The 27,764-nt window shown below is 40.4% G+C and overlaps 1 protein-coding gene and 1 long non-coding RNA gene across 3 annotated transcripts; one reads left to right on the top strand and one right to left on the bottom strand.

Moving 5' to 3' along the window:
- The first annotated feature begins 1,634 nt into the window (after nt 1–1,634).
- Nucleotides 1,635–10,158, top strand: LOC135306482 (uncharacterized). Its single transcript, XR_010367294.1, has 5 exons — nt 1,635–1,775; nt 2,917–3,046; nt 3,731–4,000; nt 5,679–5,860; nt 8,715–10,158. It is a non-coding gene; the product is annotated as an uncharacterized LOC135306482 (long non-coding RNA).
- LOC135306475 (sodium-dependent neutral amino acid transporter B(0)AT3-like) lies at nt 3,748–27,764 on the bottom strand. 2 transcript variants are annotated; one of them, XM_064430531.1, is made up of 12 exons: nt 27,308–27,764; nt 18,290–18,430; nt 16,570–16,707; nt 15,450–15,631; nt 14,930–15,040; nt 9,983–10,095; nt 9,583–9,711; nt 8,814–8,970; nt 7,356–7,560; nt 5,664–5,823; nt 5,032–5,194; nt 3,748–3,960 (listed from the first exon to the last, which is right to left on the bottom strand). In XM_064430531.1, exons 1-12 carry the CDS (start codon nt 27,462–27,464, stop codon nt 3,748–3,750), a joined length of 1,869 nt encoding a protein of 622 aa, XP_064286601.1. In that variant the 5' UTR covers nt 27,465–27,764. The 2 variants fall into 2 exon arrangements, with proteins under 2 accessions (XP_064286601.1, XP_064286609.1); XM_064430539.1 differs by lacking the exons at nt 3,748–3,960; nt 5,032–5,194 and adding an exon at nt 5,195–5,265 and having other exon boundaries at nt 27,308–27,761.

Below are 27,764 nucleotides of genomic sequence, written 5' to 3'. Positions count from 1 at the left end.
TCACTGTCCAAGCTGATTATATTTGGTGTAGGTTTTATTTATTTTGAAATCTTAGTGATATTTCTAATACAGTGTTGTACAGAATGATGCTGGTGCATTTATACCTACAAAACAAAAGTTATTGATGAGATAATATACCAAGTATATTGCTTTGCTATTTGCATACCTTTGGCTCTCCAAAACCAAATTTTTTACAAGGACATGTAGTGGTAGAAAAAGGGAGAATGGCTTTAAACTGAAGTTTGGTTTACATTCAATATAAGGAAGAAGTTGTTTAGTGTGATGGTGTTGAGTTGCTGGAAGAGATTGCCCAGAGAAGTAATGGTTGCCTCATCCCTGGCAAATCCCCACCACACAGGGTGGTTGAATTGCAGTATTGCAGTCTGTCCATTAACATCCTAACTCAGTTCAAAATGTGCAGTCAGTCATACAGGTTTGGGCTTCTTCTGTCTGCGAAGTGGCACTCTTAAAATACCTTTTAAAAAAGTCACAGAGCAGTTGTTCCTACTAGAGATGAAGAACAACACTCTTGCTCTCCAGCCAGCAGCTCAAACATTTAAACACCCCCATGCCTCTCAGTGGTCTGAGTGATGCTGGATGAGGGAGCACTATCAGGGACAGCATTGCATAAGAGAGGCCTGGCAGTGCAGACAGCTTTATTTTATGGGATCGTGTGTCAGGAAGAGACAGCAAGAAGCTCCAACATGAAGAAAGGAGGGAATGTAAACTTCACCAATGACTTGGATTAGCCCATCTTTCTCTGTGAGAATATAAACTTATGATGTGGTCTCACCTGAAGGTGTTATTTTATAAAAATGAATGCAGGGTAATGCTTGCAATTCTCTGAGCTGATGTTTGAGTCTTTCCCAACAATTACTGGCTGAGTCATCACTTTTAAAGAGTAGCTGTTTGTAAACAGATACAAATATAGTGTAGAAATCACAAGAGAAGATTATTTCATTAAAAATATCCTTCCCCCAAAAAGGCAAATGAAAATAAAGTGAAACTGGTATGTGTTTTAGCAAGTGGAGAATTTGGAGAATTGAAGAAGAGCTGGCAGTCTGTACTGGAAACTTGAAGTTGCTGCTGTGGCTTATGATAATTGGAAAGAAAATACTATCAGTATATGTGTAAGGAATAGATTAACCATGGCAGGGGCACACAGTTTTTGCTCTAAAAATAGATGTTTATAAAGTTGGGAAGGTAGAAATATTCCATAAAGCTATTCCAGCACAGAATTGTTCTAAAAGAAATAGCGTGATCCATTGTGGTGGTAAAATATATTCTACTTAATTGGTAGCAAGGCAGTGCGTTAAACAGCAACTGCTGACAGGAAACATTTGGGTAGAGTGAATAACTCGAATCTAGAAATATTAAATGAATTACCTTAGGAGCATTCTGAATCTGTAATGTGGGTTTTCGACAATCATTGTACAGCTGGGAAAATTTCAAAATCTTTGAGAGTTGCGGTGAGGGTTAAGGTCTCAGTATTTAAGAGAAGGTAAGTAGAGGGATTGAGAGCTAAGCCACTAACTCCCTGTGCTGCAAGTGTTGCAAACCACTCAGGAAGTTGAGCTTGCTGGAGAGTTTAAATGGGGAGGGGGAGAAATAGGGTTGAACATTGTTTTTAGTGTGTCTACAGAGGTGTAAGGAAGGAATTTGACAGAAGTCCCTCTAGCGGAAATCACAGTATCTTGGATGCAGCCATCAAACAAGTCCTTCTCTCCACTGTTTCCTTTTGGGAAGGAAACATGGACTGGGAATCTCAGGTTGAGGTAGGTGTCAAATTTCACAACGTAGGAAATTCCTGTATTCCAGACGGATTGTGCTTTTCTTTCTGCATCTATTTTCTGTTGACTGTATTATGGTAATTTGGATGTGTCACTATTTATGGTGCTGTTCCAATGCTCCTTCTGAGGCTTTTTCCTTTAATAGGCAATTGATCTCCTTGTTTTAGGACTGTGGATTCTGGCTAAGGCTGAACGTCGCCATAGCTGTGTTTGTGTCGTTTACTGATTTACCCTCAAAGAGCCCAGGTGGTTCTTGTAGTCTAGACAATTCTAGGAAAGTCTTGTCTTGTCACAACATTATGAGTTCACAGCAGGGTATTAGAGCAAAGAAGATTTGAGGGAATATGGAGATAAAAGATTGGGAAAAGAGTGAGTGGAAGGTGTTTGCAAACACGTGCTTCCTCAAGTAAAACAGTCGAGCTGTTCAGGAGAAAAATGTGCCTATAGGATGTCATTTTACTGTTCATGATTAAGAAGGGGAACCTATATCAATACTTTTTTGGAATAAGGCTACAGTTCTGGATTTTTGGTAGCTGTAATATCAGAAATGCACTGACAACAGAAAAGCAGTGTTCATGCAAGTGTTGCTCAACACTTTTTTTACATGCCTACTTGAGCTAAACAGTAACTTCAGCTTGTGTTTCCCAGCCATCATTTGTAGTTACTGGGGCTGAAAATTGTCCTCCCCCAGAGTCCTGTCCTGGGTTGAACTGCATGTCCGGTGATCCATAAAGTCTTCCTTCTGCTGAATGGAAGGGACAGCTCAAAAGTCAAGTCTGGATACCGTGACAGTGACTCAAGACAGATTTATAGATTTGAAGGTCTTTTAGATCTAGTTTAATTATTTTCTCAACTTCTCTCTGTATTATTTGGATGTGTTTTCGTCTTTAAGAACAGAACTCTGATTACTTAAACCTGACGCATGTAGTTGCCTATAGGATTTTAATGAACAGTCTGATCTGTGATCAGAAACATGAGTATAAAATGTATGTTCCAGTTAGTTAAAACCTCTTATTTATGTATTTACCGCTTTATAACCTTAATCCTTTCTCTTCCTTGACTCAGTTACTAAGCCTAAAGCCATTGTCATACTTTATCCTCACATATTTTCTCCATATTTTTTCAGAGGCTGCTGATTCCTTAAGTATTGTGACAAGAGGAATCCTCATCTCCCAGCACTACAGAGTGGCCAGAATCTGCAGCCAAGTACAGGAAATCCTGGTTTTCAGTAAAGATTCATTTAATTGTCATGTTCTGTAAGCTTGCAGCTCTCTGAAAGGCTGCTATACATCTGTGTTTTTGTTACGCTATTCAGCTGTTGTGTTTAGTATGAGAAATGAAAGGGGAGAAAATGGGGACTCTTTTTTTTAACAGTATTTTCCCCTACAATAAATTCTGGAATCTGCTAAGATAAGATATTTGTGTAGAATTAATTGCTCAAATTTACTTAACATTCTTTATGTGCTGATGCTTTATCTTTGCTCCTTGCAATGCTTGAGAATGTGAAATAATCACAAAATGATTGCTATTTAAGTGTGTATAGGGATTTACAAAAATTAGAGTGTAGTGTTAAAAAGCAGTCCTTATTCTTAGAGGGCTCCCATTCTGCATCTCCTGGAGCTGGGGGGCAGGGCAGTGAGTGAAACTGTAAGTGCTTATGTTCCAATTTTTGTTGCTGATGCTTGGGAACAGACCAGTGTTTTAAATGTGAAGAAAGACAGAAGCCAGCAAAAATACTTAACAGGCTTTCCAAGTTCAAATTCTGGCTGGAGAGATACATGAAGCTGTGAAATTGGTTGAAATTAAAGGAAACACAACATCATTGTTTACAGAGTGTAGTGATTGCTGTAAGCATATGAACTGTGTATAGCAGGTTGGTTGGATAATACTAAATGACACCTAATAATGTCTAACAAAGTCTGTCTTATTTTTGCTTACAGACAGATACAATGGATGTTTATTCTTTTGGATGAGAAAAGTTGCTGTTAGCCCCCTGACAGGAGGAGACTTCTGGTGGTACAAAGCTTGGGTCCTTGCTCCTGTACTTTTGTTTGACCAGGTGGAAGAGCGCTACCAGAGGCACGCACACGCAAGGAAGGGCAGCCAACAGCACACAAATGGCCTGTACCCAAGCTGGATAAACTTTCTCCTCTTTCATGGGGAAGCCTTCCTGTGGAGATAAAAAAGCAAGCAAAAGAAATAATTCATAGGTACACTTTGATTTTGCCATGAATTTTTATTTTCTTACACTGTTTTAGTAAGGATAGCAAGTTTTACTCTGTCTACAGTAGCAGTCAGTGGCTGTGTCCTCTGCAAACCCTTCTTGTGGGTCTAGAGACAGCTGTAAATGTTTTACACTTTCAAAGATGTATAGCTGACACATTCCTAGGGATATGGGGATTGCCCCAAGTGTTATCAAATCTTCACCCTCTCTTGGTTAAACTATGTTCATTCTTGTTGTGCACAAAGCTTAACTGGTTTCAACAATTACTGAGTATGTTCTTTGTCACATAGGGAAGTTGCATACCAGAGATTTTGATGGAATGGTGATAGAGCAATTTCTGTGGCTATGACTTTTATTTGGGATGATAGACACTTGATGGCTTTTGAGGGAGACACTGCTGCTGTGTAATCCTCATATAGTTCAGGAACAGAACCAATCTTCAAACCCCCACACAAGGGTGTATTTGAGAATGGTCAAAGAAATTGCAATTGATGTGAGACAGTGACATCCAGATGAAATGTTCTCAGCATGGACATGTCTTTGTTGCTGAATTAACCAACACTGTATTCAGATCACTGCCTTTCCTGTCTGCTGTCCAAAGTACACATTCATATACCCACCAGGGCCCCAGTGATATTGGCAGCTCTCACTGAGAAGTGCCTTCATCCCTGATGTCTGTTATGCAGCTCTAAAGCTCTGCTCAGGCATTTGTTCTACCTCTGAACCCCCTGTGGGTATGGAATGTCTGTGACAAGTTTCACTTCAACACTTCTGAGCATTACACACATCCATAAGAAATATGGAGCATGGGATAAGCAGGACACCTCAAGAGGAGACACATTTTAGTATGTGTAACCTCTTTGCACACTGGAGCCTTCTCATTCTGAGCACTGCATCACTTCAAGCTATTTTCAATGGGTCAGCAGTAGATAACAATGATATTAAAGGATCTGGTAAGGGAAGAAAATAGATAATTCTTCCTTTTTTTAGAAGTTCAAAAAATATTTGAGCACATACATATTTAGGGTTCCAGGCTGTGTAGCTTGGCGGCTTCTGCATCTGAAGAATAACAAAGGCCATGAAGACAATTAGCAGGAGCAGAGGGCTAATAAACCTCCATGTGATCTGCCAGAAGAGACTGAGTTTTCGTCCGGTCATCCATTCCACATCTTCACTGAACCTTGTAAAAGAGGGCATGTTTATGATGATGTCAGATCTAGAGTGGTAACAGTTTCCCTGTTTTATAGCTTCCTGTAAGTTGGAAACACAGAGTACAGCGCTGTAAATGTTTTCTGTTCCACACTATTCTTTAATAACTCACTGCTTGCTTGCGTAAATAATATCATTCAAGTAGGTCTTTGTTGAGCCATACCAGAGATTAATGACCAATTTACATTGTCAGTTTAATTACCTGAGCACGTAGTGTAAGGTTTCTAAGCTTAAATAAATGATGGTAATATGGCAACTATTCTCTAAACTGTTCAGATATTTAAAATATAAAGACAAAATTGCCAAAGGAATAAATGTAGCGTGCTAGGAAGATGTTTCAGTTACCAGCACCAAATCAAATCAGGTCAGGGTCAAAGTTACTGCACCCTGAGCTGCATTTATGTCTTAGAAGAAAAAAATTTCATCTCTTTCCAACATACCTTTTAATTTTATAGATGTACACAACTCCAATCACTTCAAAGAAAGCGATGACTAGAAGAGGCACTGAAGCTGCATATCTGTCAAAAATGTCAATCCAGTAACTCCCCGAACCCAGTGTAAAACACAGAGCAATGAGGAAGCTAATTAGACATATTATACCTGAAGAAAAAAAGATATCTTTGTTACTGGAGTACTGGTAAGTTTATTTTTGTTCTAAATTGCTTTGTTCTTGTTCTAATAATTTTTATTCTCTCACACTCTGTGGAGTTACAACAAGCTGTTTTTTTCATTATGGGAGCTAATACTACTTCCCAAACTCAGTTTTCCCCTGTGTGTTGGCCAAGAGCACTACTGTTGCAGGAGGAAAGCATTCATGTGACTCAGAGCATCCTTCAGTTCATGCTTCCTTCCATCAGACAGCCTGGGCTGTGCTGTGAGCCAGTGTTAATTTTTTTCTGCTGTAGTGAGTTTCAAGTGCCTCATTTCCATGCAGCCATAGGCTTAAACCACAGGCAGGTGCCACCTTAGAAGTGCAAGGACTCCCTGGATTTCTGTCCCCATTTCCTCAAGGAACTCAGAGCTACAAATGTGGATGTCCCATATGTTCCAGCATGTATCGTTTGGGTTTCAGCATGCTTCTGTACAGCCAGTTCCCCTTTAGCCAACATTTAGATTTGGGGTAATTCCTGTACACAGACACAGGCTACAAATCAGTTTTCTAATGTGTGGCTAGTTGCTTCTAACTCTGAGATGGCCTTTAGTTCAATTCTGTAAAATGTTGGCTCCAGACTTTTGTTTTATTTTTTAAAGTTCACAATTGTAAAATCAATTAAAAATAATATTGGTAACTCATCAAGTTGGGAATAAATTTGTTTTTATGTGAAAAATTGTAAAATTAGGGATACAATTTAGATGCCACAGGAAGACTCTACAAAAGGCATGACAGCAATATTTCCCATAAGAATTTAAAACAGCACATTGCAGAAATATTTATCCATTACTTGCAACTGCCGTAGATTTTTCTGGACCAATTTCATGGTAGGGTCTCTCAGACTCTTATCCAGTCTGCTTCTTAAGGAGCAGGTTTCGTTCAATAACCATGGCTGGTTGAAAAGATTCCAGTTTTGGTGCCAGAACAGGATCACACACCTTTATTCTTCGTTTTCAAGTGGTAGTTTTCTACTCTGACATGTTCACAGTAAATGTGAATCTGTAGCAGCATAAACCTGAGTGAAATAGGGGTGAATGACCTCTCTTGCAGTGGTAAGTTCAAGTGCACGTGGTTATGGCAGACCAGCTGATGTTAGTGGGTGCCTTAAAGTGATTTGTATCAGTGCCAAAGGCTTAAGGGAAGGCAAGGCTCTTCCTGATGACTGCAGCAGATCAGAGTGGACTGGACTCCAGGAATAGCAATTTAACAAGCTTTCTCAGACTGGAACAGCTTAACATGCAAACTAAGAAAAAAACTGGCCAAGGCAATACAATATAGTCACCTGACAGCTTCTGCCATAACTGCTACCTCATCTCTCTGCTTATCTTCTGCAAACACAATCCACTGCCCTTACTTGAACTGTGACATTCAGCTAAATTAATACTAAAAATTACTGACCCCTCTGTGATATTAATCAAGCAGTTAATAGTTTGTGCATCTGTAAGGAAGTCACCATCTTTGAACAAAGCAAATACCTTACCAGATAATAGCTCTTTAGGTGCTGACTTAGGTATAATTTGAAGCTCTAGAAGAGGAGTGAAGACACCCTCAATGTTTCCAAACATTGAAGAAAGGCCCAAGCTGAACAGCATTGTGAAAAACAGGATGGCCCAGGCTTGGGAGCCTGGCATGAGGATGATAGCTTGAGTGAAAACAATGAAAGCCAAGCCAGTTCCTGAGACACTCTGCAGCATTCACAAACAGATAGATAAAAATACACATTACAATGTCATTTCTCATGCATAAAGTAATTATAACACACTGCTGTCCTTTTCTGGAGTCAAGGTTGCTGGTCACCCAGTGGGCAGCCAGCAGTTGAGAAAATATGCAGTGGAGAGTTTAATTTCAAGCGTTCTAGAGATACCTGGACAATCATAGAGCAGAATTTTAGCCTGCACAGAGAGATGGGTTCAGAGTAAAGTAGATTGGAGAGTTGTAATTGTCATAGAAATTGTTTTGCTAATACCATCTTAAATGTGCTCTTTAAAAATCTATGATATAGTAGCTTCTGGAAAAAAAGAGGTAAAAATAAGGATATGATTATCACTCTTAACACCAAGAGAATTCATGAATCACTGGTCACAAAACCCCCTGTAATGGCCAAGGCAGAAAAGACTAACAGGGCAAAAGCCAGTTTCAACCAAGAGTCTTTTGATTTAGTCTCCCAAGGACAATTGAAAAATGCTAATGTTGCTTTAACTTGGAAGTAAATTATTTCCAACTGTAAATCAGAAATGGATGCCATCAGAAGAAGTGAGACAGAAGAAACTGACTTTTACCAGGGCTGGAATCTTGTCCTTGCACTTCTCCATCATGAGAGTAAAATAGCCTACTTTGCCATTATTGTGTGTTAGGCCTGTCATGCATTAGCACATACTGACTGTGCCAAACAGGATCCCTGGAGCAAGTGAAATGAGGTAGGACCAGAAAACAGAGAAGAAACATCTGTGTTTAGTGGTAGGGGAAATGCTAGAGGAAGGTTGGAAAATAAGGAGAGGCTTGTGATGTACTTTGGTGGTGAACAGTGTACATTGTAATAGATTTTTTGATACCTTCCTAAATACAGATTTAGAAATTCCCATTCAGCATCCTTTCTCTGTCATCTTTCATCTAGATGTGTTCCCCCATTATGCTTATTTCTGTAAACCAAAGTAGGACTGAATTTAGTGTCCATGGTAGACTTCTGGGAGGGAGCACCCTGCAAGATCAGTTTTGTGGTTATAATGTACAGTTTTGTTTGCCATAGCAGACAGCTATACATTCAGACTATCCTTGTATTGTTATTTCAAATGTTGAAAGATTGATTTGTTGCATGATTATGTGTAATATATAATTGCAGGTAGGACAGAGTACATGTACTTAAAAGAGAAAGGAAGATACCAATCCTCCTACCTACTACCTCTGTTTAAGGATTACCTGTTGAAAGCAGTTATGGTACCTGATCAAGAAATTCTTGAAGGTCACAGCTTTTCAGTTTGAGTCCAGCAATTTTTTCTGGGTATGATGAATTCAAAAAACTAATCCAGGATGTATAGTTCTGTCGCATGATGCTTTCTTCTGGAAGATCAAATTCATTGATGATATTGATAATGTTCCTGCCAGAGAAGCCAACATATTTAAACTTTAGTTTAAAAGTTTGCAGATGATGTGGCTGGAAATGCTATGCTGTGTATTCAGATGCTACACCAAAGTTGTGTTTACTTTCTGTGCTGGTATTTACAATGTAAAGGAGAATATTAATTGGCAGCTTATATATAAAACAGAAAATATTCAGACTATTTAATGTTGTCTCGGACAGAAACTCTGAGTACTTTATACAGATGCAGTCTCTAAAACATTTTTGTTTTATCAGATTTCCAGACCATTTCTACTACTTGTGTTTAATAAGTTAGTGAAATAAATTTCTGGTGAAGTAGAAAAAAGTGGGGATTTTTACTACTTCTAATGCTAGCCTGAGAGTAAGGTGCAAGCCTTGGTGCACTACTTGAAGTGGGTTGTTCTGCAATTTCTCTTGCTTCTTACAAATGATCACCCTTGACTCAATCCCATAGTACTTTATATTTTTACATTAAACTTCTCCATACAGGTGCTTTTCCTTCCTAATAAAAATAATTTTCTCAAATTAATGTCTTTCAAATAACACATTATCACATTATCTATTTAGGCACTGAAACCACAGTATAACTTTGGGAACACAGCTTTCTCACCTGTCCAAGCAGTCCCAGTAGGCTGTGGTTGCTTTAAACCCCAACACAGAAAAGACTGGGATGGAAGCATAGAGAGATGTCATGCTATTCACAATTGCTACTGTCACAGCATCCTTTTCACAGTCATTTCTAGAGATAGCATTCAAACAAGTGAAGTGATTAAAAAGGCAGGTTTTCTTATCTGTGATGCAGTTATTAATACAAACATTTTTTTTAAATGTCTTCTCTCCCTCCCTCCCCTTCTCTGTTCTGTTAGAAAATCTAGTGGGCCTTTTAGGAAGACAGATACTTTTCTAAAGATCCTTTAGAAAAATTAAGGGAAACATTTTGAAAGTTTTAAGAAATTGCACAAAATGCAGCAAGAATTCAGCCAGCTAATAAAGGTTGTAGTTCTACTCACTTTGTTGGATTGTAGCTCGCAAATGCAATAAGCCCTCCAAAAGCCAAAGAGAGAGAGAAGAAAATCTGTGTAGCTGCATCAAGCCATACACGGGGATTTTTCAAAGTGTTCAGCTGAAATAATTGAAAGAAATGCATGTATTACATGTATTATTACATGGCTTAAATTAAAATTTATTTTCTCTTGCTGTCTCATAGCTCATCTATTATTTCACTTCTGAAATTTTGAGCTGAGTTGCCATCTAAATACTGTGAAAATGAGAATAGGTACTAAACAGGTCAGTAAAACAAGTGTTTTCAGGAGTATCATTGAGGCTATTTAAATGTGTGCAACAATTACAGAATCTTATTTATTGTACATTTCGTCTGTCTGATGATAAAAATGTGGTTCTAAGTGAAAGACACTAGAAACACAGTAGGGAAAATATATTTTTCCTCAATTACTTTCTTTTTTTTTTAAATTCACATACTTAACCTGCAGTTAAAGAATATTGTCTTCTTAAAACTCTATAAACAAATACTAAACCTAAACTGTTTTAAGACAGAAAGTGATTCTGTAGCTGTCCAAATTTGCTTAAAAATAATTTAATGGAAGTGACTAAAAGTACAAGCAGGCAAGAAGAGAACAGTTATTAAGAGCAGCATCTGCTATTCAGAGTGTTGTGAAAACAGCAATAAAAGATAGAATATCAGCATAGGTAATACAAAAAAAAAAGGAGAAACTGACAGTGAAATTTGAATTTTGTTTTAAGGGCAGTATGATACAGGAAGGTAAATTAAAAAACAGTGATTGGTGGATTACAGAGAACATTAAGCAGTTCTAAATAGCTCCACTAAAGAATCTTGACATTGAAATCTATATAAAAGAAAGAGATAAAACGTGAGTAATGCACAAAATGTAAATGTGATCAATGAGTGTTACTTTCCTGCAGAAACTACAAAGTGGTGTGTTATACCCTACCATGTGAATTGCTCTCTGATCCATTATCAAGGATGGGGACTAGAAGAATGTTTTGCTAAAAGTGTTTTAAAAGCCAGATAGTTCAAAAGTGATGCTGGGACTGTAGACTATTTCACTTTGTTTTGCAACAGTCTGAGTCAAATCTGCATCCCAGTCGTGCAGGACAGCTTGTGTGTTGTGTGTCTGTGTGCCTGTGCTAGTGATCCAAGTCCATGACTGGAACATATGTAGGAGTGAGAAGTAAGTACGCCACGAGACCCTTCATTGCATTTTGGGCTTCTCTGAAGCTGGCCTGAGCTTGAAGAGCAAGAACAATGGGTCCACCTCGGTTGTATGGATTCAGGCAATGCCATTACTGCAGGTGCTCTCTCCACAGGGAGGCCAGTGCTTTGACCACAGCAGAACCAGTGTCACCTCTTGTACAGCACAACCTAACAAGCAGATACGAGGAACCATTGCTGGCTGAAGTGATTCAGCAAAGGCAAACCCTGCTAGAGGTTTTTATTTTGAAAGATCATAGTCAAGCCCTCAAAGGCCAGAGTGCTCACTGGCAGGACCTTGTGCAGATGCTGTTGCAGTGCAGAAACTTGGCACACACATGGCTCTGTGGCCTTCACACTTAGATTAAGTGCTGCCAAGTCAGTTGATGCTGACAGATGCGACTCCTAAAAGTCTGGCTTTCTCACTGGGAACTTTGGCAAATGAGTCTGGAGATAGTTTAGACTGGTACTAGGTGCAGTGCATTTATTGGCTCCAAAAGATACTAATCAACCCCCAAACTTGAAAAGATAATGGGCAAGAAAGCATGCCATGGCAATGTCATTATCTGGTCTTCAGCAAATTGTTAAAAGTATTTTATGTTTGTATGGCATAAGATTTTATAAGCCTATCTTCAGAAGAAAAATGTGCTGATGCCAGAAACATGTGGATGAAGATATACAATCAGTGTTAATGAATGAACAGGGGAGTAAGGAGGAAAGGAGATATAATTGCTCCCTCGTGAGTAATAAGGTGTTTGGATTCTTGTATATGTGAAGCACAGACAGAAACAGAATTAAAAATTCCTGGGGTCCCTGTGATGTGTCATTTTGGTGTAAAAACATCTGATGGTTTTGTGAATAGAGGATTTGGGGTCTGTGCTTTTTTCTTTTTTTCTTTTTTTCTTTTTTTCTTTCTTTTTTTCTTTTTTTCTTTTTTTCTTTTTTTCTTTTTTTCTTTTTTTCTTTTTTTCATTCTCTCTGCTTGTTAAATAGCTGCTCAGTTCTGGGCACAGGCAACAGTTTCCCTACCAAGTTCTTGGAATTGTTCATTGCCAGAGAACCTCCAAATATTTACAATCTCTGAAGTTCTTTCAAATGTGAAAGAGACTGGAGAAGGAGGTATTTGTATTCTTTAGGTTACACAGGTGTCCCCTGAAGCTGAACCATGCAGACTGTTGCTGATGCATGATGGAATCTAGTTTATTTGTTTCTGCTGCCTCTGGTTACATATTTTCCAAAAACCTTTCCAGAAGTCTGTTCTGTTCCAGCCCCTGTGTGGCTTCATCATTGTGCAGCTTCTGCTTTCCCCTCCGGTGTCACTTCAGGATACATTTTTGTTTTCTTGGTAGCTTCATTTTCCAAGTTACCAAGAATTTCGAGAAGGTGAGTGAATCATCAGACTTCTCTATGTCTGAAAGTCAATGAAAAGAAGTATTAATTATTTATTCTGAAATTTAAGGTGGAAAGTTGTCAGATGACAAAAGCTGATTATGTATTTTTGCATGAAAATAAAAACACAGCCTCACATAATTAAAATCCATATGCATGCTTTTATTATTTGTGGTACTTATTAGCACTTTCCAAACTTGGAAAGTGAATAAACTTCAGAAAATTGTGGTTTAGAAAAACAAATTCGGTTAGGTGGTTATGATGTTGAAACTGGGTAAGATGGGAACTTTTTGTGCTAGGTATTACTTTCATAGACTTTCACAAACAAAAATGAGGTGTCACAGTTATGAGATAATGGATGTAGCAGCTGGTACAGAGAAACTACAATTTCTCCTGCACTGCAGAGTTGGAAAGAAATTGGAAAATATTGCCTCCAGTCAGGGAAGAATGTCAAGAAAGTTGATTTTATGTATTTTTAAAACAAGCTGAAATGGACAGTAGGTGATTTAATTCTTACTTTATTTTGCTAAAACTTCTGCAAAAAGACAGGAAAAGAAGAAGAAAATAGCACACATTTGAGAAACGTGCTTTACAATTTTGTAAACTGATGGGGTCTGGGTGGGCCAAGTAAATCTCTGCCTAACAGCCCTCCTGTACAACTCACTTTGAGGCATCCCCTGTGGAGGTGTAAAAGAAAAACCGGTGTTTGTTCACAGGGAGGGTGGGAATAGCCTAACAGCAAAAGCAATACTGGTACTGCAGTTATGGAGTAAGGGGATGAAGAGAGAAGGGCAGTGTTGAAGCTGTGTTACTGTGCTTTTGAAGTCCTTGAAGTGCCACAACCCTGTAATTTGTTGGTTAGTTTAACAAAGCCATCTGTCGTACAGTAACTTTCTGTGCAATGGCAACATCGACAGCAGGTATCACTCACCAGGCTGTTACATCAGCTTTTCCACATTTGTAGGTAAGAACATCACTAAAACCATCTTCAGATGACTTTTCAAGGATGTGCCCAGGATCTGCTTCCTCAAACCAGCTGACCATCAGCTGCAGGCTCTCTGCAGGTGGATTTTAGTTCTGACTTCTGTTCCAGTGTACAAATCCATCCAGCTCTTTTATGATGATCTGCTCCTCCTCAGCACTGCAATACCTCCAGGCTTTGTGAGTACACACAAATCTAGTTTCCTGCATTCAGTTCAGGATCACTGCAAACTAAATTCCAAAAATGCCTGAGCTCTTCCAGAGAAACCTGACAGCCTAGCTGAGACCAACTGATGACAGGCCGAGGCGTGTTTTGTTTGTGTTGTCAAAGCTGCTTTCTTCACTAAGACATTGCTTACAGTCCTGTCTGGCCCTTCAAAAATGTAAGTGAATATCCTGATCTTCTGTAAAAAATGGGTGTCTGTGCCACTGGGCTTGTAGAAAGAGGGATAAAACAGTGTCTCATGTGAGCTTGCTCTTGTCCTTTTCCAGCCTGACATATAAAATATCTCTGAGCTTCTTGGCTTATGTTTTCTTTAATATCTGTGTTCTTGTTGTAGGAAAGGAAAGGAAAAATCCAGTGCTCCTGTATTTGAAGCACTGCTGTGGCTGCAGAGGCAGCGGATGCTCGAGAATGTCAGTGAGTGCTGCTTTTCCTCCTCTACACCCACTGCTTCATGGAGCTTTTTAGCCATGAAGGCAGAGTTGTGAGGAGCCTCTAGTGGATAGCAACCACTTAGTGGGACAGTTTGACTTTGCATTTGGGAATGCTGCCAAGGACAGTGTAGGAAAGGTGCTTCTGAAATGGCCAGCATGTGGAGGGATCTGGAACTCCTGTCCATATGAGAAGTTCAGCATATGAGAAGTTAAGAAAAATGGGAGCAGGGTTGTTCTCCAGCAGTTATTTTAGGAAGAGATATGGGGGAGGGGAGAAATACTATGAAGAAACAGGGGCAGGGGAAAATTACTTTCAACCTTCCAAAAAATCACTTTACAGTGTAAATTCTCTTTGTGAATTCTTAAAAGATTAAAACTGTGTAAATTCTGTAGCAGTGGCAGGGAAATCCCATCTTTCTCATGTACTTGTGAAGTACATCAGTTTCACTTACACATTAAAGACTGAGTCACCCATAACATTCTTAAACTTAATTTTCCAGTATTTTCTTGTAGGCTTACTACTGAACTGTTAAATTCTTTGCTGCTTATTTTCTTGTATAAATATATTAAAATAATTAAGTCACTTCATCTCAGAAAAAGACCTTAGCTGAACTCTTGGATAGACATCTAAACTAGGAGTTATTGGAAAATGGTATGAAATCTGAGGAGGAGTAAAAGAAAAATTAATACTAATACTTACATTAGGGGTGAAGAGGTAAATCAGACCTTCAGTGGCTCCTGGTAGAGTGAGTCCTTGAATAAGGAATATAGTCAGGACCAGATATGGAAATATTGCTGTTACATAAATTGCCTAAAGTAAGGAGGTCAGAAGACAGAGTTACTGGCAGTAAGTTCAATCAATCCTATTTAAATTATTGCAGCATACAATAATAATAATAATATTAGATCAGACAGCTACAGATGAGTATGGCCATCTTTCAAATAAGCAGGGGCTACTTTTGCAGAATATATTTGTAACAAAATGGCTCTTACAGCTGTGAGAGGGAAGGCTGGTAGGGCAGAAGTGTTTGCAATGGAAAAAGAGAGAAGCATCATTTTAAGCCACTTGTACTGCTGTTCTCAATTTGTTGGACGGGGAGCATACTGAATGGTAAATGGGGTAAAATGGGGTAAATGGGGTTTTCCTTGTGGTAAAACCTCAGTGTCTGGAGGGCAAGATTTCAAACTGCAGGATAATCACTTCTCTACCCTTTCCATACCTTCCCTGTGGTTTCAATTCCTCGGATGGTGCAGAGATAGACAATTGCCCAGCAAGCTGCTAAGCACAAAATGAGCCACCACTGGAACGTGCCACTCTCAGCAATATCTGGTGTTATGTTCAAAGTTTTCCTGTACCAAAAATAATTTACTGCAGTGCTTTCATAACATTCTTCATTAAACCCTGAAAAAAAAATTGGTAAGTGTTAGAATAAATTGTGGGCTGCAAAATCTAATACAGAGATGGACTTTTTGCACTCTCTGTAATGTGCAGCAAGACAAACTCACAGCAGGCTGAGACTTTGAGGCTTAGGAGAGACCTTCACCAGAATATCACCGGCATTTTATACAGGGAATAACTTGCTGATTAGAAACAGTGTTGCACTCAGTGCAAGGTAAAATCTACACTAATTGTAGTGAAACAATGAAATTTTTTAGCTGTATAGCTACAAGCTGGTAGAGCCATAACAAACTTCAGGCAACTGAGGATGCATCTAAGTCCAGGCTTCCCTGGCTATGTCATGGCCCTGTGGTGGGGAAAGACCCAGGCATTGGCCTCTTTGGCCCCTTTGCCCAGACAGGGGGAATGCCTGAAGAAAAGGGAACAGGGAACGTGTTGTACACCATAACCTGCAATGCCCATTGGTCTTCCTACTCTAGAACAGTCCTAAGGCCTCCAAAAGAAAGTTTAATTCCACTATGTTTTGTCTTTTTTCTTAGCCTTTTACTCAGGTGGTATTTCTTGCTATGCCCTGGAACTTGTGTACTCTCCTGCTCTGAGAAAAAAAGGAAGCTTAAAAATATTTTTAAAACCTGAGAACGTTCTTCCTTACTCTGTTTATGTACACTGTCTCTCTTTAGTCAGTAAAGGTTTTGTAATGGATAACAGAACTTGATCTTTATTTTGTTTCCCATTTTAAAGTCAAGCATAAGGACTCATGGACTTTCTGACTATTGTTCCTGTGAGGATGATGAATTTGAGTAAGCTAGCATGACTCCTGTACCTTTTTAACAGGAAATCAAACCAGGACTTGTGCACAATTCAGGGCGAAATAAAGTGTGGTTTCTTGCTTAACCCAGAATCTGATGTTTTGCTAGCAGTGCTCATGGAGGTGTACTTACCTGTTCTGTTTTCATTTAGAGGACAAACACTCCAAGGAAGAGGTTCTTGGAAGGAGTTTATGAAATACCACATCACCCAAGTTAAAACAGTGTTGTAGTATAAGCTCACCAGAATCGACACCATCCACGAACCAACTCCTACAGAAAGCACAAGATCTCACTTCAGAAAAGTTTTGGAAAAAGTTATCAGTCAGTCACAGCACTAGCTGTTAGAAGCTCACATTTCCTCATTTTTCAAGATTTTCTTCTCCATCCCTTTGGTGCCATTCTGAGATTTTCCCGTGAAGGATGGGCATTTTTGTCCTCAATAGCCAAACACTGGTGCACAATCCCCCAGATCACCAGCCCTTCTCCAGGAATGCTGAGACTCTCTACTTACATACAAGGTTAGGGTTCAAATCTTTGCTGTAGTATGTAGTCCATTGTTTTCTACAATACTGGACAACTGTAATAGCAGAGAGCTAAAGAGACCAAAGTTTTATAGTGTGCTGTAGCTGCATGCGGCCACTCTTGTTCCAAATCATGCACAGGTGCTCTAAATTTGGCACTGTTTTACTCCTGTGATGAGGAGGGAAGAATATCAACACCACAGTTTCTGCTTTCTTGCGTTTTTGCAAGGGAGTATGAACATGCCTGGTTGTAGGAGATGGGTTTAGCTGGAAGCATCGCCTGCAGCTTGGTATTTCTTCCTGTTTCCTTCCAGCCCTTAGATGACTCCTCTTACCCTGCCCTTCTCCTCCCACACAGGCCCACAGGCAGGGCCATCAGTGCCAAGCCCATGTCAGGCACCTGCTTAAAGCAGGTCATGATCCAGCAGAGCTGGCTGAAGCATGCAGGAGTTTCCCCTTGCCCTGCAGGCACAAGGGTGTTATGTCAAATACCCAGTAGAGTCTGCCTTAACCTCCTCCTGGTGGCTATTCTGGATCACTTTTTGCAGCCTAACAATGGTGGACATGGGGCACCAGATGTGGTTTTTCATATATTAAGTAAAGAGCTGGCAGTAGAGGACTGCACATCAGTCTGATGCACAATGCCATGTGGATTGTCCCTCATGCCCAGCTGTGTTGACAAAATCCCTTCAGTAGCCCCACCCTCTGATGGAGGGGAGCCTTCCCATGTGCTTTGGACTCATTAGGAGGTACCAGGATCCTTGATTTCCTGTCTTTCTGTCGTTCCTCAAGTCTGGCTATTCGTGGACAGAGAAGACTGGGTCCTGGAGGGCCTGTGCTAGAGGAGCAAGAAGCACTGTGGGCAGGCAGCTCTTGTTGAGCACCAGGGTATGGTTGGTATGGGGCACTGTTGAGGAGCAGAGCCCATGTTCATTATGCTCCTCACAGCAAAGGTTGTTAGGTTTGCATTTAGGCTCTTCAAATGATCCTAAAATGTGCCTGAGTAACGCCTGCTGAGAGCAATGCACAATTACAGAATCACAGAATGGTTTTTGTTGGAAGGGATGTTAAAGATCTAGTGCCACCCCCCTGCCATGGACAGGGACATTTCAACTAGACCGGCTTGCTCAGAACCCCATCCAACATGGCCTTGAATGTCTCTAGGGAAACCACCCCTAAATATCTCACCACCCTCATTACAAAGTATTTCTTTTTAATCCTAACACTCATTTCTTTTTATATCCTAAAACACATCAGGCACAGGTCTGTAGGAAGTGAGTGCTGGGTGGGAGCTGTCTGCAGTTCCTTGAGCTGGGGCTGAAGGGACGTACCAACGCCTCCAAGGTAAGGAGAGATGGTGTTCCAGGCTCCAATGCTGCCTTTCCTCAGGCACTGCCCAAGGGCCAGCTCGAGGTGTAGCAGTGGGATTCCTTCAAAAAGAAGAGCGATGAAGTATGGTATCAGGAAAGCCCCTGAAAAGACATTTAAGTGTGATTAAGCCACATGATTTTTCTGCATCTCACTGAAATTACTGGTTTATAATTAATCTGCTTTATGAGCCTAACAAAGTCCTTGTAGGATGTGTTGAGAGAGGGATCATTGCTAGGCACACCTACAAGTGACATCTGTTGCTGGTAATTTTGGTAGTGAAGATGGAGGGGGAGAGACTGAGATGCTTAGTGCTGCAGGACACTTCCCTCAGGCATTGCTACAGCCCATTATAAGTAGCCTCACTATTTCATCCATTTCCCTTTCTTTTAAGCATCTTCTTTTGTCCCCCTTCTCATAAAGCACAAGGGTTTGCTTGTCCCCTATTCCATTTGTTTTCCCTTCAGTGCATTGCCTCATTTCATTTCTTAAGGCTCTCAGGCCTGTGCTCTTCTGTCCTGCTCTGGAAAAGCAGGATTATGTGCTGTATAACCCCAAGAGATCAGGTTATTTTATTGCATAAAGCTCTGCTCAGACCACAGAGCCTCTAGCTAATGAAAAACTGAAAGCAAGGTTGAAGTTGTTCTCTGAGACATGTGAGCCATGAAACTTCATTTCTTCCCAGTTTGTGTCCTTTACATCTTTTCACAACATCTCCCTTTGCCAGAAGCAGCGTGTCCTGTTGGTTGCTTGTGGGAAGGGACCAGCCCTACCAACAGCTTGGCTGGTTCCTGCTAAACTGTGTGCAGTGCCTCGCTTCCCCCACCTTCCCCCAGAAGGGACACACATTTGGTGTGTCAGTCCTTCTTTTGCTGACTTGAGACCCAAAGTTTCATCAGTATGTTTGTACCACCTGCCCAAATGGCCAATTAAATTGAAATGGTGGAATAGACTGAAGTTTATTGCCATGACCAGCAACCACAAAGTCTCTTTTCTCCAGGGAGACAAGGACAGAAGTCCTGCCTCAGCTGCCTCCCCATCCTCCTACAAAAGGGAGCAGATTCTGTGCTCTTCATGGCTTTGTCAATAAACCTGTGCCTTGTTCTGCCATTTCTGATTTACCTCCAGACCTCTTATCTTGATCTGCTTACCTCTGCTCTTCCAGCTCAGGAAACTTTCTCTATGCTCTGTCTTTGGCCCTGAGAGTGAGGTGGGGGAATGCACAAGGATTTCTGGTCTCCACCTGGAATGGCGCCTGGGTTCTGCAATCACTGGCTATTTAGAAAGGCTGGGCAGATAAAATCTAATCTCTTGAGTTAGTGTTGTATTGCAATAACTTTGCTACCTCTTGTTACATGCTGTAATAAATACATACAACACCCAGAGAAGGTGTGTTGTTGGATGGTTTAGCCTTTTATCAAGTTAAGCATAGAAACAAAAATCACAATGCTCTTCTCAGCAAAGAACTGTTCTTAACCTGCCAAACTTGGAAATAAATGTCTCACCTTAGGATCTCTATTCTTGAAATGTTTTTAACTGAGAAGCAGATTTAAAAAGGAAACCTCACAGTTAATTCCCAGTATGTTAAATCCTCAGTTTGAGGTCCCTTCAAGAAGAACCCAGTAACCTGTTGCCATGCTCAGTCCAGTGGTCTGTTTCAAACCTGCTGCAGTATCCCTTTCCACCTTTCCACAGCACATCTGAGGGTGCCAGCCCAGCCCTTCTCATGCCTTGGACTGTCTCCTGAGAAGAGCAAACTATTGAGGCAAGTGACCAGAGCACTGCAGTATGGAGTGCTGTACTTCTTCATCCATCTGCCTGGCTCTCCACCAGCTCTGGGCAGCAGCTGCAATCCGTGCTGAGCCCTTGCTAGCAGAGCACTCCATAAGAGACCAGCCTATCTCCCATATCATATCTCCTGGGAAATAACTGGGTAATAATTAGTGCAAACTGTTATCTGTCTCCCCTTCTCTGTTTGCTAGTTGAACCACTGGCAGCAGAGCATGTTTAGACATTCTGCTGATAAGAGCATGTTTACTTTGTGCTGGCTTGTGTGTATCTTCAGGCATATTTACAGCATGGCAAAACATAATGTCACACTTGGAAAAAAAAATACTAATTTTCCATGAGAATGATATAAAATAATCTGCTATCTGCAGATATGAAAATATGGCAAAGGAATGGGTTAGCAAGAAATAGTTTATTAATCTAATCTATCAAACCTAATTCAGGTAAATGGCTTGTAGTGTAAAGTAAGTTTTTAGTTATTCATTCCTTTGCATCACAATATTTTTAGTAAAAAAGAACAGAGGAAAAGAGCAGACAGTCTGCTGAAGCACTTGAAGCTTACTCTTTTCCACAATAAAATCCCCCACCTATAAAGAAACATTAACAGTAAGCTATCAGATATACAGAATAGTGAGTAGGAATCCTCTAGCACTGTATAGTTGAGGGCTCTCATTAATAGATAGAAGAGGATGTGCCAGAAGGCAAAAAATTAGTACCTCTTTTAAAAAATGCCATGTGAAATCAAGCAGAAAATCCAAGAAGCAGAGAACCTAAGGCATAGCAGGTACCACACACCAGAGCATTCGAACACAAGCACAGCAAAGCCTCAGCAAAATTCATGTGATGTCAAGCCCAGGCACTGCAGAACTCTGTGTAGATTTGGCTTCCATGGGGCATGGGAAAAGGAAACTATAGCAGAAAAAATCATAAAGCACAAGCAACAAATTAACTTGTATTTGTACATTCTACAAAAAAAAAAAAAAAAAAAAAAAAGAGTTTAGGGTTTTTTTTCTCTTGAAAAGTGAAAAAGGAAAATTACAGTGGTGAAGCATTTTTAAATACTTTAAAAGCCTGGAGAAATGCCCATAAAAATAAAAAGTATTGCAAAAGCATGATTTAGTTCCATCCCTGGGGTGTGACTCAGGAAAATTTTAGTCTACAACATCTTTCTGTCAGAAAGACAAAGACTCATAAGGCATCAATCCTGCAAGTAGAAACACATGGTACTAAAAGAAGGTCAAGGGAAAAAAAACCAAACCAAACTCTTCAAAACTTGCAAGAGTCAAAAGTTATTTTGGAAGGAATCCTGCACAAGGATATCACAAAGCTGTGGAATAATCCCCTGCACATGGGAAGGCACAGAATACTACAAAAGCTTTTTCAAATCAGGCTATCAAAAACTGCACTACTGGTAAGCTGGTGTCATTAACAAGAGAGTCCCAAGTGTGGAGGAGCACCAGTGTGTACCAAGACTGCTGAAGAACCATTGGAATGGTTCTCAGCCACAGCAGTAGGAAGGAAAGGAGCAGGTGCACTCGAGATGCACAGAGGGATTTTAAAACCTGACCCCTCGATTGCAGTGCACGGGCAAGTCAGGTCAGGACAGCAGCTGCCCAACCATGTCCAGCAAAATGAAACTTGAGGGGCACAACCTTTGTTGTATCACCTGCACGTGACAGTCTGGGGGGAAGTGCATGACCCTCTCGGCAGCCTGGGGAGAGCTGCCACTGCTCCACAGGACAGAGACACCAGGAGGCTCCGGAAGGAGCACAGGCTAAAGTTGGCTCTCAGCAACCAGCAAAGCAGAGTGAAACAACCAAATTGGGTTTGTCACTTGGAAAGAGAGACCCACAGACTGGGCTAGTGGAAATGTAAAGCAGTTTGAAGTATCAGCTGGGCGACCTCCTAATCTACGTGTACTAAGACCTGCAGAAATCAATATGGCTCAGTGAGAAGCAGAGAAAAAGACCCAGTAGGTTCGCTTGATATTGGGATACTAAGACTTCCTAAATGGTGGAGAAAAAACTGTAGGGAGGACAGATCAAAAATCAGGAAGGACTGATCCATGATTCAGTCTTGCATCTTACCAGTGTCTGTGAATCAGCTAGCAGAAGAAAAGCAAGTGACTTGAAATGATGATTCAAAGACACAGCAACATTTGAAAGCCCAGAACATGAATAATAATTTTCCTTCAGATAGAGATTTGGGAGTAGAAGAAAGAATTATAATAAAGACTGAATGACCTGGAAAGTGACAAAATAGTAGTTTTGGAGGAAATGCATCCGTAGGGTCTGAAAAATTCAGAAAGCACATCTCAATGTTATAAAATGCAGCAAGCATTCAGAGATCCACTTCATCAGTTCTGTTGGTACATCGGAGGAACAGGGATGGGTACACTTTTCCAAAAGACTAAGAACTTAATGGCAAGATGCCTGGGATAATTTATGCAATTTTATGCAATAGGTGGGAACCAATTGTTCAGATGCAGAGAAAAACATATTAGCTATCCAATGGGAATTTTCAGACCTGACCCATTCTCTCCATGGCAGTTCAGTGGCTAAACAGTATGGTATAGTCAACACAACAAGGAATTACATCACACATCAGATATGAAAAAAAGCAACTTAATCACACTCAGCTCTCTCTCTAGAAAATAGCACTCCATGACTTCTTTTGTGTCTTCTCACATGCCTCAATCCAGATGAAAAGTATGAGCTACTCTAAACATTATATTTGTGCAGCACACTTATAATGGCACTGCTGCTGCCTTGCAGGCACACCTTACTGACTGAAACTTGGCAGGGTTGAATTTCCCACATAAATGACTATACCTCCTTGAGCTACAGTGAGGGAGCCTAAGTCATGTCCAGAAAACCAAAGGGGCAATGGCCATTTCAAATGAAGATGGGTAACACCCACAGATAACTCATAAAATAAACTTGGCGAACTCCCCTGTGAAATTTGAAGTATGCAAGCAGGCACCAACCTGAGATATAAAGGGCAATCAAATATAACAAATTATGAAAGGATTGACTCCACATGTCACAGCTTTTCACCAAGGGCTTAAGCAGGATATGGCAATAAACCGGAAAATGAAGTTTGTTACTAGCTGTAACCCAATTTTTCTGTCAGATAGTGAAGAGTTCTGCTCTTCCCAACATACTATGTTTGTTTTGGGGGTGTTTGGTTTTGGTTTGGTTTTTTGTTTTTGTTTTTTTGGGGTTTTTTTTGGGGTTTTTTTTGGGTTTTTTTTTGTGGTTTTCTTTTTTGTTGTTGTTGTTGGGTTTTTTTTGGGGGGGGCCGTTTTTTGTTGGGGTTTTTTTTTTGTTTTTTTTACATCTTTCAGTTATACAATCTGTTTCTCCTAGGCTTTGTTTTCCTTTTGAGGACATAGTGAACCAGGCATTTCACAGCACGTTTTAGTTCAAATTTGAGCAAAAGGTCAAGTAGGTCACGAGTTATGAAAGTCTGTAAATGGTTGTCCCAGAAGTAAACAGTTCTCCATTTGTAGCATGACTGTAGTGTGTAGCAGCATGGGGTTTAGATGGTGGTTGCTGCTACCTCCTATAGTAGTGTTTATGTGTATTTATTCTCCTAGCAAGAAACTGTATTTTATATTACAGATATTTTTCAGTAATTTTATAGGCTCAGGCACTATACACATTTTTAATCATCATGGGTTAAGCAAGCATGTATATATATGACATATATATATATATATATATATATATCCACTAGCTATAATCCAAAGTAAACCACTGCAGTCAGTTCTAGCTAGAACTGAGTTTGTTTCTCTAAGTATACTCAGATGACTCTGTGTACACATATAGATGCATGACTTGTTAGTGTCTCAGTTTTAAGTGACAAACTCTGTACTGGGCTATTGAGAGAATTCTTTTCAATCCCAGTTGCCTGGGAACGTTTGCGCTTGTCTCTACCAACTGTGGCAAACAACCTTCATACCCATTAGTCATGAAAAGTAAATAGCTAACTTAACTCAGGCAATAAACCCAAATAATCAGTAACGGCAGCAGGTGATAAATGTCAGCAGAACTGATATTATATTAGATCTGAGTTACTGAGTAACACTAATGTGCAATGAATCAGGGCCAGAGGTCTGATGGGAACAGCTGACATGAGACAAATACACAAGCACTTGTTTTCATCTCTTGTTTTTGAAAAGATGCAGAAATGAGGATATCACCTGAACCAGCTGTAAAACTACCCCAGAAGCCATCCAGCCTTCAAGCATGTCTGTGCCATATCCATACCTGGTTTCTCCATGCTTATGGTTATGGCTGCATGCAGAAAGCCATGGCACCTCTCAGGGCTCCCAGTTAAACACTGTGCTGCTGGTCTCTCCCATGTGCACATCTTCACATGCATACACGCAGGATTTATGCTCCAGTATCCCTGAAAATCTGTTGGGCTTTTGCACCTGAGTTGTTTGCTTTCGAAAATGCAAACCCAAACCACGTCCCTGCTTTAAATTAACAGAAGAAAAATGCAGCCACTTTACACACAGATATAAATGCAAGAGCTCTGTCTTCCCAGTGATCTTCATAACTCACTCAACTTTTCCAATGCCAGCTTTCTAGGATAAATTATTCACAAACCTCACAGCACTCTGTTAGAGAGTCCATCCTGCTATTGAGCACTTTGAGACCTTTACTGAAGGGGCCAATAATGACCAAACACTGGCTGCCCATCCATACATTGACCTTAATTCACCACTGTCTTGTGCCACTGTTGGTGGTGATGCAAAGCAGGAATGGTTTGCCATTCCTGAGTCTGGTGGCTGTTTTAAGCTGGTTTCTCACTGGCAGCATTACTGCTCAGGGAGCAAAGGAGCAACTCAGCCCTCGCCCCTGCAGCATTTCCATGGTTTTACCCTCTTTAAACCTGCTGTACCCCCTGTCTGTTTTGTCCCTAGAAGTTCCTTTGGGAAATAGTGGAGTTCTGGAGCTGGATGCACAGGCAAGCAGGCTTTCTGAGCACTGCTGAGTCCATAAGACAGGTCACCTCTTTGCAGTCAGACTCATGCTTCTCTTGGGGCAGTGAGGATAGGGGTGCAGAGGACCCCAGAAGGGAGGGTGGAAGGGAGAGATCAAAGCTCGGGAACAGATGAGCGCTGCTTCCTTCTGAAGTGAGGCTGGGATCTGAAACACCACTGGCCACAGCTGGAGCCATGGAGAAGCAATAATTGGCGCTTCATAGGAAAGTGTGAGAGCCTTTTTATGGCCACTAGAACAATATTTCATCTTAATCCAAACTTAGCACAAGTGTTGTGCAGCCTCTTGCAGCTGGTGGCTCCAGAAGCCGCTCTGTGCAATGAAATGTGTGGAGGAGCTGCATCTTCCTATGGCCCTGCCTGGGATTTTCAAACTTTCCACTGAGCACTTTGTGTTAATCATTTGCTGCATTACAAAAACATCACATTATATTTGCTTTATTATGTTATTTGTTAATCCTGAATGTTTTCCCCCTTGCTTTCCAAGATAGAAAGATCACCTGAGATGCTGTAGGGGATTTGACCTACAGCTCCTGCTCCATAAGAATATTTTCCTTGCAGGTCTTATGCCATATCTGCTATGGGGATGTCTCTCTAAAGATGTTCATCATGTCTCATAAATGCCAGTATCATTAACTAAATTGACTTTTTTTTTCCCCAGTAATTGCCATGGACAAATGCAGAGAAAGAGTGTGCAGTCCTGACTTTCTAACCACCCAGTGATGGTGCTTTTCTGTGGGAGTTTCATTGGGTGTCACATTTTTTAAATAAATAATAGAAACCATCAAGTGCCATGGGAGGAATCTAACCTACTGCTTCTTGTCTTTTCTTATTTGTGCTTGTGTAACTGTAACTCTCAGTTGTTGCATATTCGGCCTTAAAATGCTCCTTGCCACCAAAATAATTTCCATTTTTTTCATATATAGGCTATGATAAACATAATCTTTAATTTTCAATTTCATGGCCTAAATAGATTGAATTCTTGAGTTGTTTTGTGTTCCAGAATTTTTCTAACCTTTGAATAAATGCTGGGACTTTTCTCTGTTCTGTATTTAAAAATTTTGTCTAATTTTTAATGTTGACTTTAAAAAGTGGATTTTCAGAAAAAGTCAAGGACTCAGAAGTTGTCTTACTATAGGCAGCAATATCTCTGTCTACTTCCTAGTGTTCTGCTTACATCTGACAAGGTTCTTTCGCTTAATGCAACCTGCTACAGATCATTCATTGAGCTACTCACCATAGTCCCTATCTAAGTGGCTGCTTCTCTCTGAAACACATTCCTTTGCAGGCTACATCCATTCTTGTTCTTTGCTTGATTGAAATATATGTAGTTCATCAAGTAATACAGACACCTCAGTAAAACACACTTGGATGTGATAAAATTTTCTGTCACTTGACAGTTTCTCCAGGTGTGAATTTTCGGTTTCTCCAATTAATTGAAAGATCAATAATACTGGACTGAAAAAAATTGCTCCCTCTTCTTTAGACAACTTACTGTGGCAGATTTCAAAAGCTTCTGTGAACAGTGAGTTACCAAGTACTTTTTTCAGATCCATTTATATTTACCAAATTGTCTGCTTCCAAAGCAATTCTTTGTGTAACTGATGCCCAGGCACAGGCTTAGGCAGCTGTCCATGACACCTGTCAGGCTCCTGTTGCTGCTCCACCAGCTGAGCCTTTTAAACAGCCTCACAGACAACCAAAAGCACAAATTAGTTTTGTTCAGAGGCAATTCCACCTGATGAGGTACTTCCAAAGAGCATGGGTGGGGAATGACTCACTCACCATCCCAAAGGGAGGTTCAGTGGCCATTTGTCTAGGGGCCAGTTCCCTCAGGCCTCCCCAGGGCTTCTCATTTCTCCTTGAGGTAGCCAGCTGCAGGTTCAGTTTCCTGCTTCCATTGGGACTGTAGTAGCAGTATAAAAACTTCAACATAGATTTGTTCTATCATCAGTCAGGTCAGCATCAGTCTGGTCCTCTTAACTGAACATATCATTTTATAATTAAATATATTTCTATGGAAAGAGCTAATTAACTGGTGCAAAACATTAATGACAATCAGCATGTTTTAAAAAGGGGTATAACTGATATAAATTATCTAATTTCCTTGCCCATCAAAAGTCAGTATAGTTGCATGAGAATTGCAGTTCAGTATTTTGGCCAAGCCCCGTTCCAATCTTACCGCCTCCATGTATCTGACACAAGTATGGAAACCGCCACACGTTCCCCAGGCCAACGGCAAATCCGATACAGCTTAAGAGATACTGGAACTTATTGTCCCACTTGGGTCTGCCATCTTCTTTGGGGGTTGCAGGTGTTGCTGATAAATCTTGTGACATTTTAATGAATTGTCCGTGGCTCCTTAGCCCCTTTCCCTAAAAATGGGAAGATGCTTCAAAATCTGTCTCTCCAACAGGTTTTATGCAGGGTGACAGAAGGATCTTGGAAGAGAGGTGGAGCTTTCTTTTTATCTGATGCAAAGGGCTGTGTCATTGCCAAGGCTGTAGTTTAAAGACAAAACCAGGAATTATTATTCTATAGAGAGTTGCCACTCTTGCCTTTTTTGCAGCTCCTTCTGTAGTTAGACAGCTTGGGAATATGTTGTTAATGGGTAACTCAGGATCAAACAGGTTTTTATT

Source organism: Passer domesticus, chromosome 1, assembly GCF_036417665.1.
Source record: "Passer domesticus isolate bPasDom1 chromosome 1, bPasDom1.hap1, whole genome shotgun sequence".
In the NCBI taxonomy this organism is placed as follows: Eukaryota; Metazoa; Chordata; class Aves; order Passeriformes; family Passeridae; genus Passer; species Passer domesticus.
The sequence above is the reverse complement of the archived record's forward strand: the minus strand, read 5'-3'. Positions and strand labels throughout refer to the sequence as shown.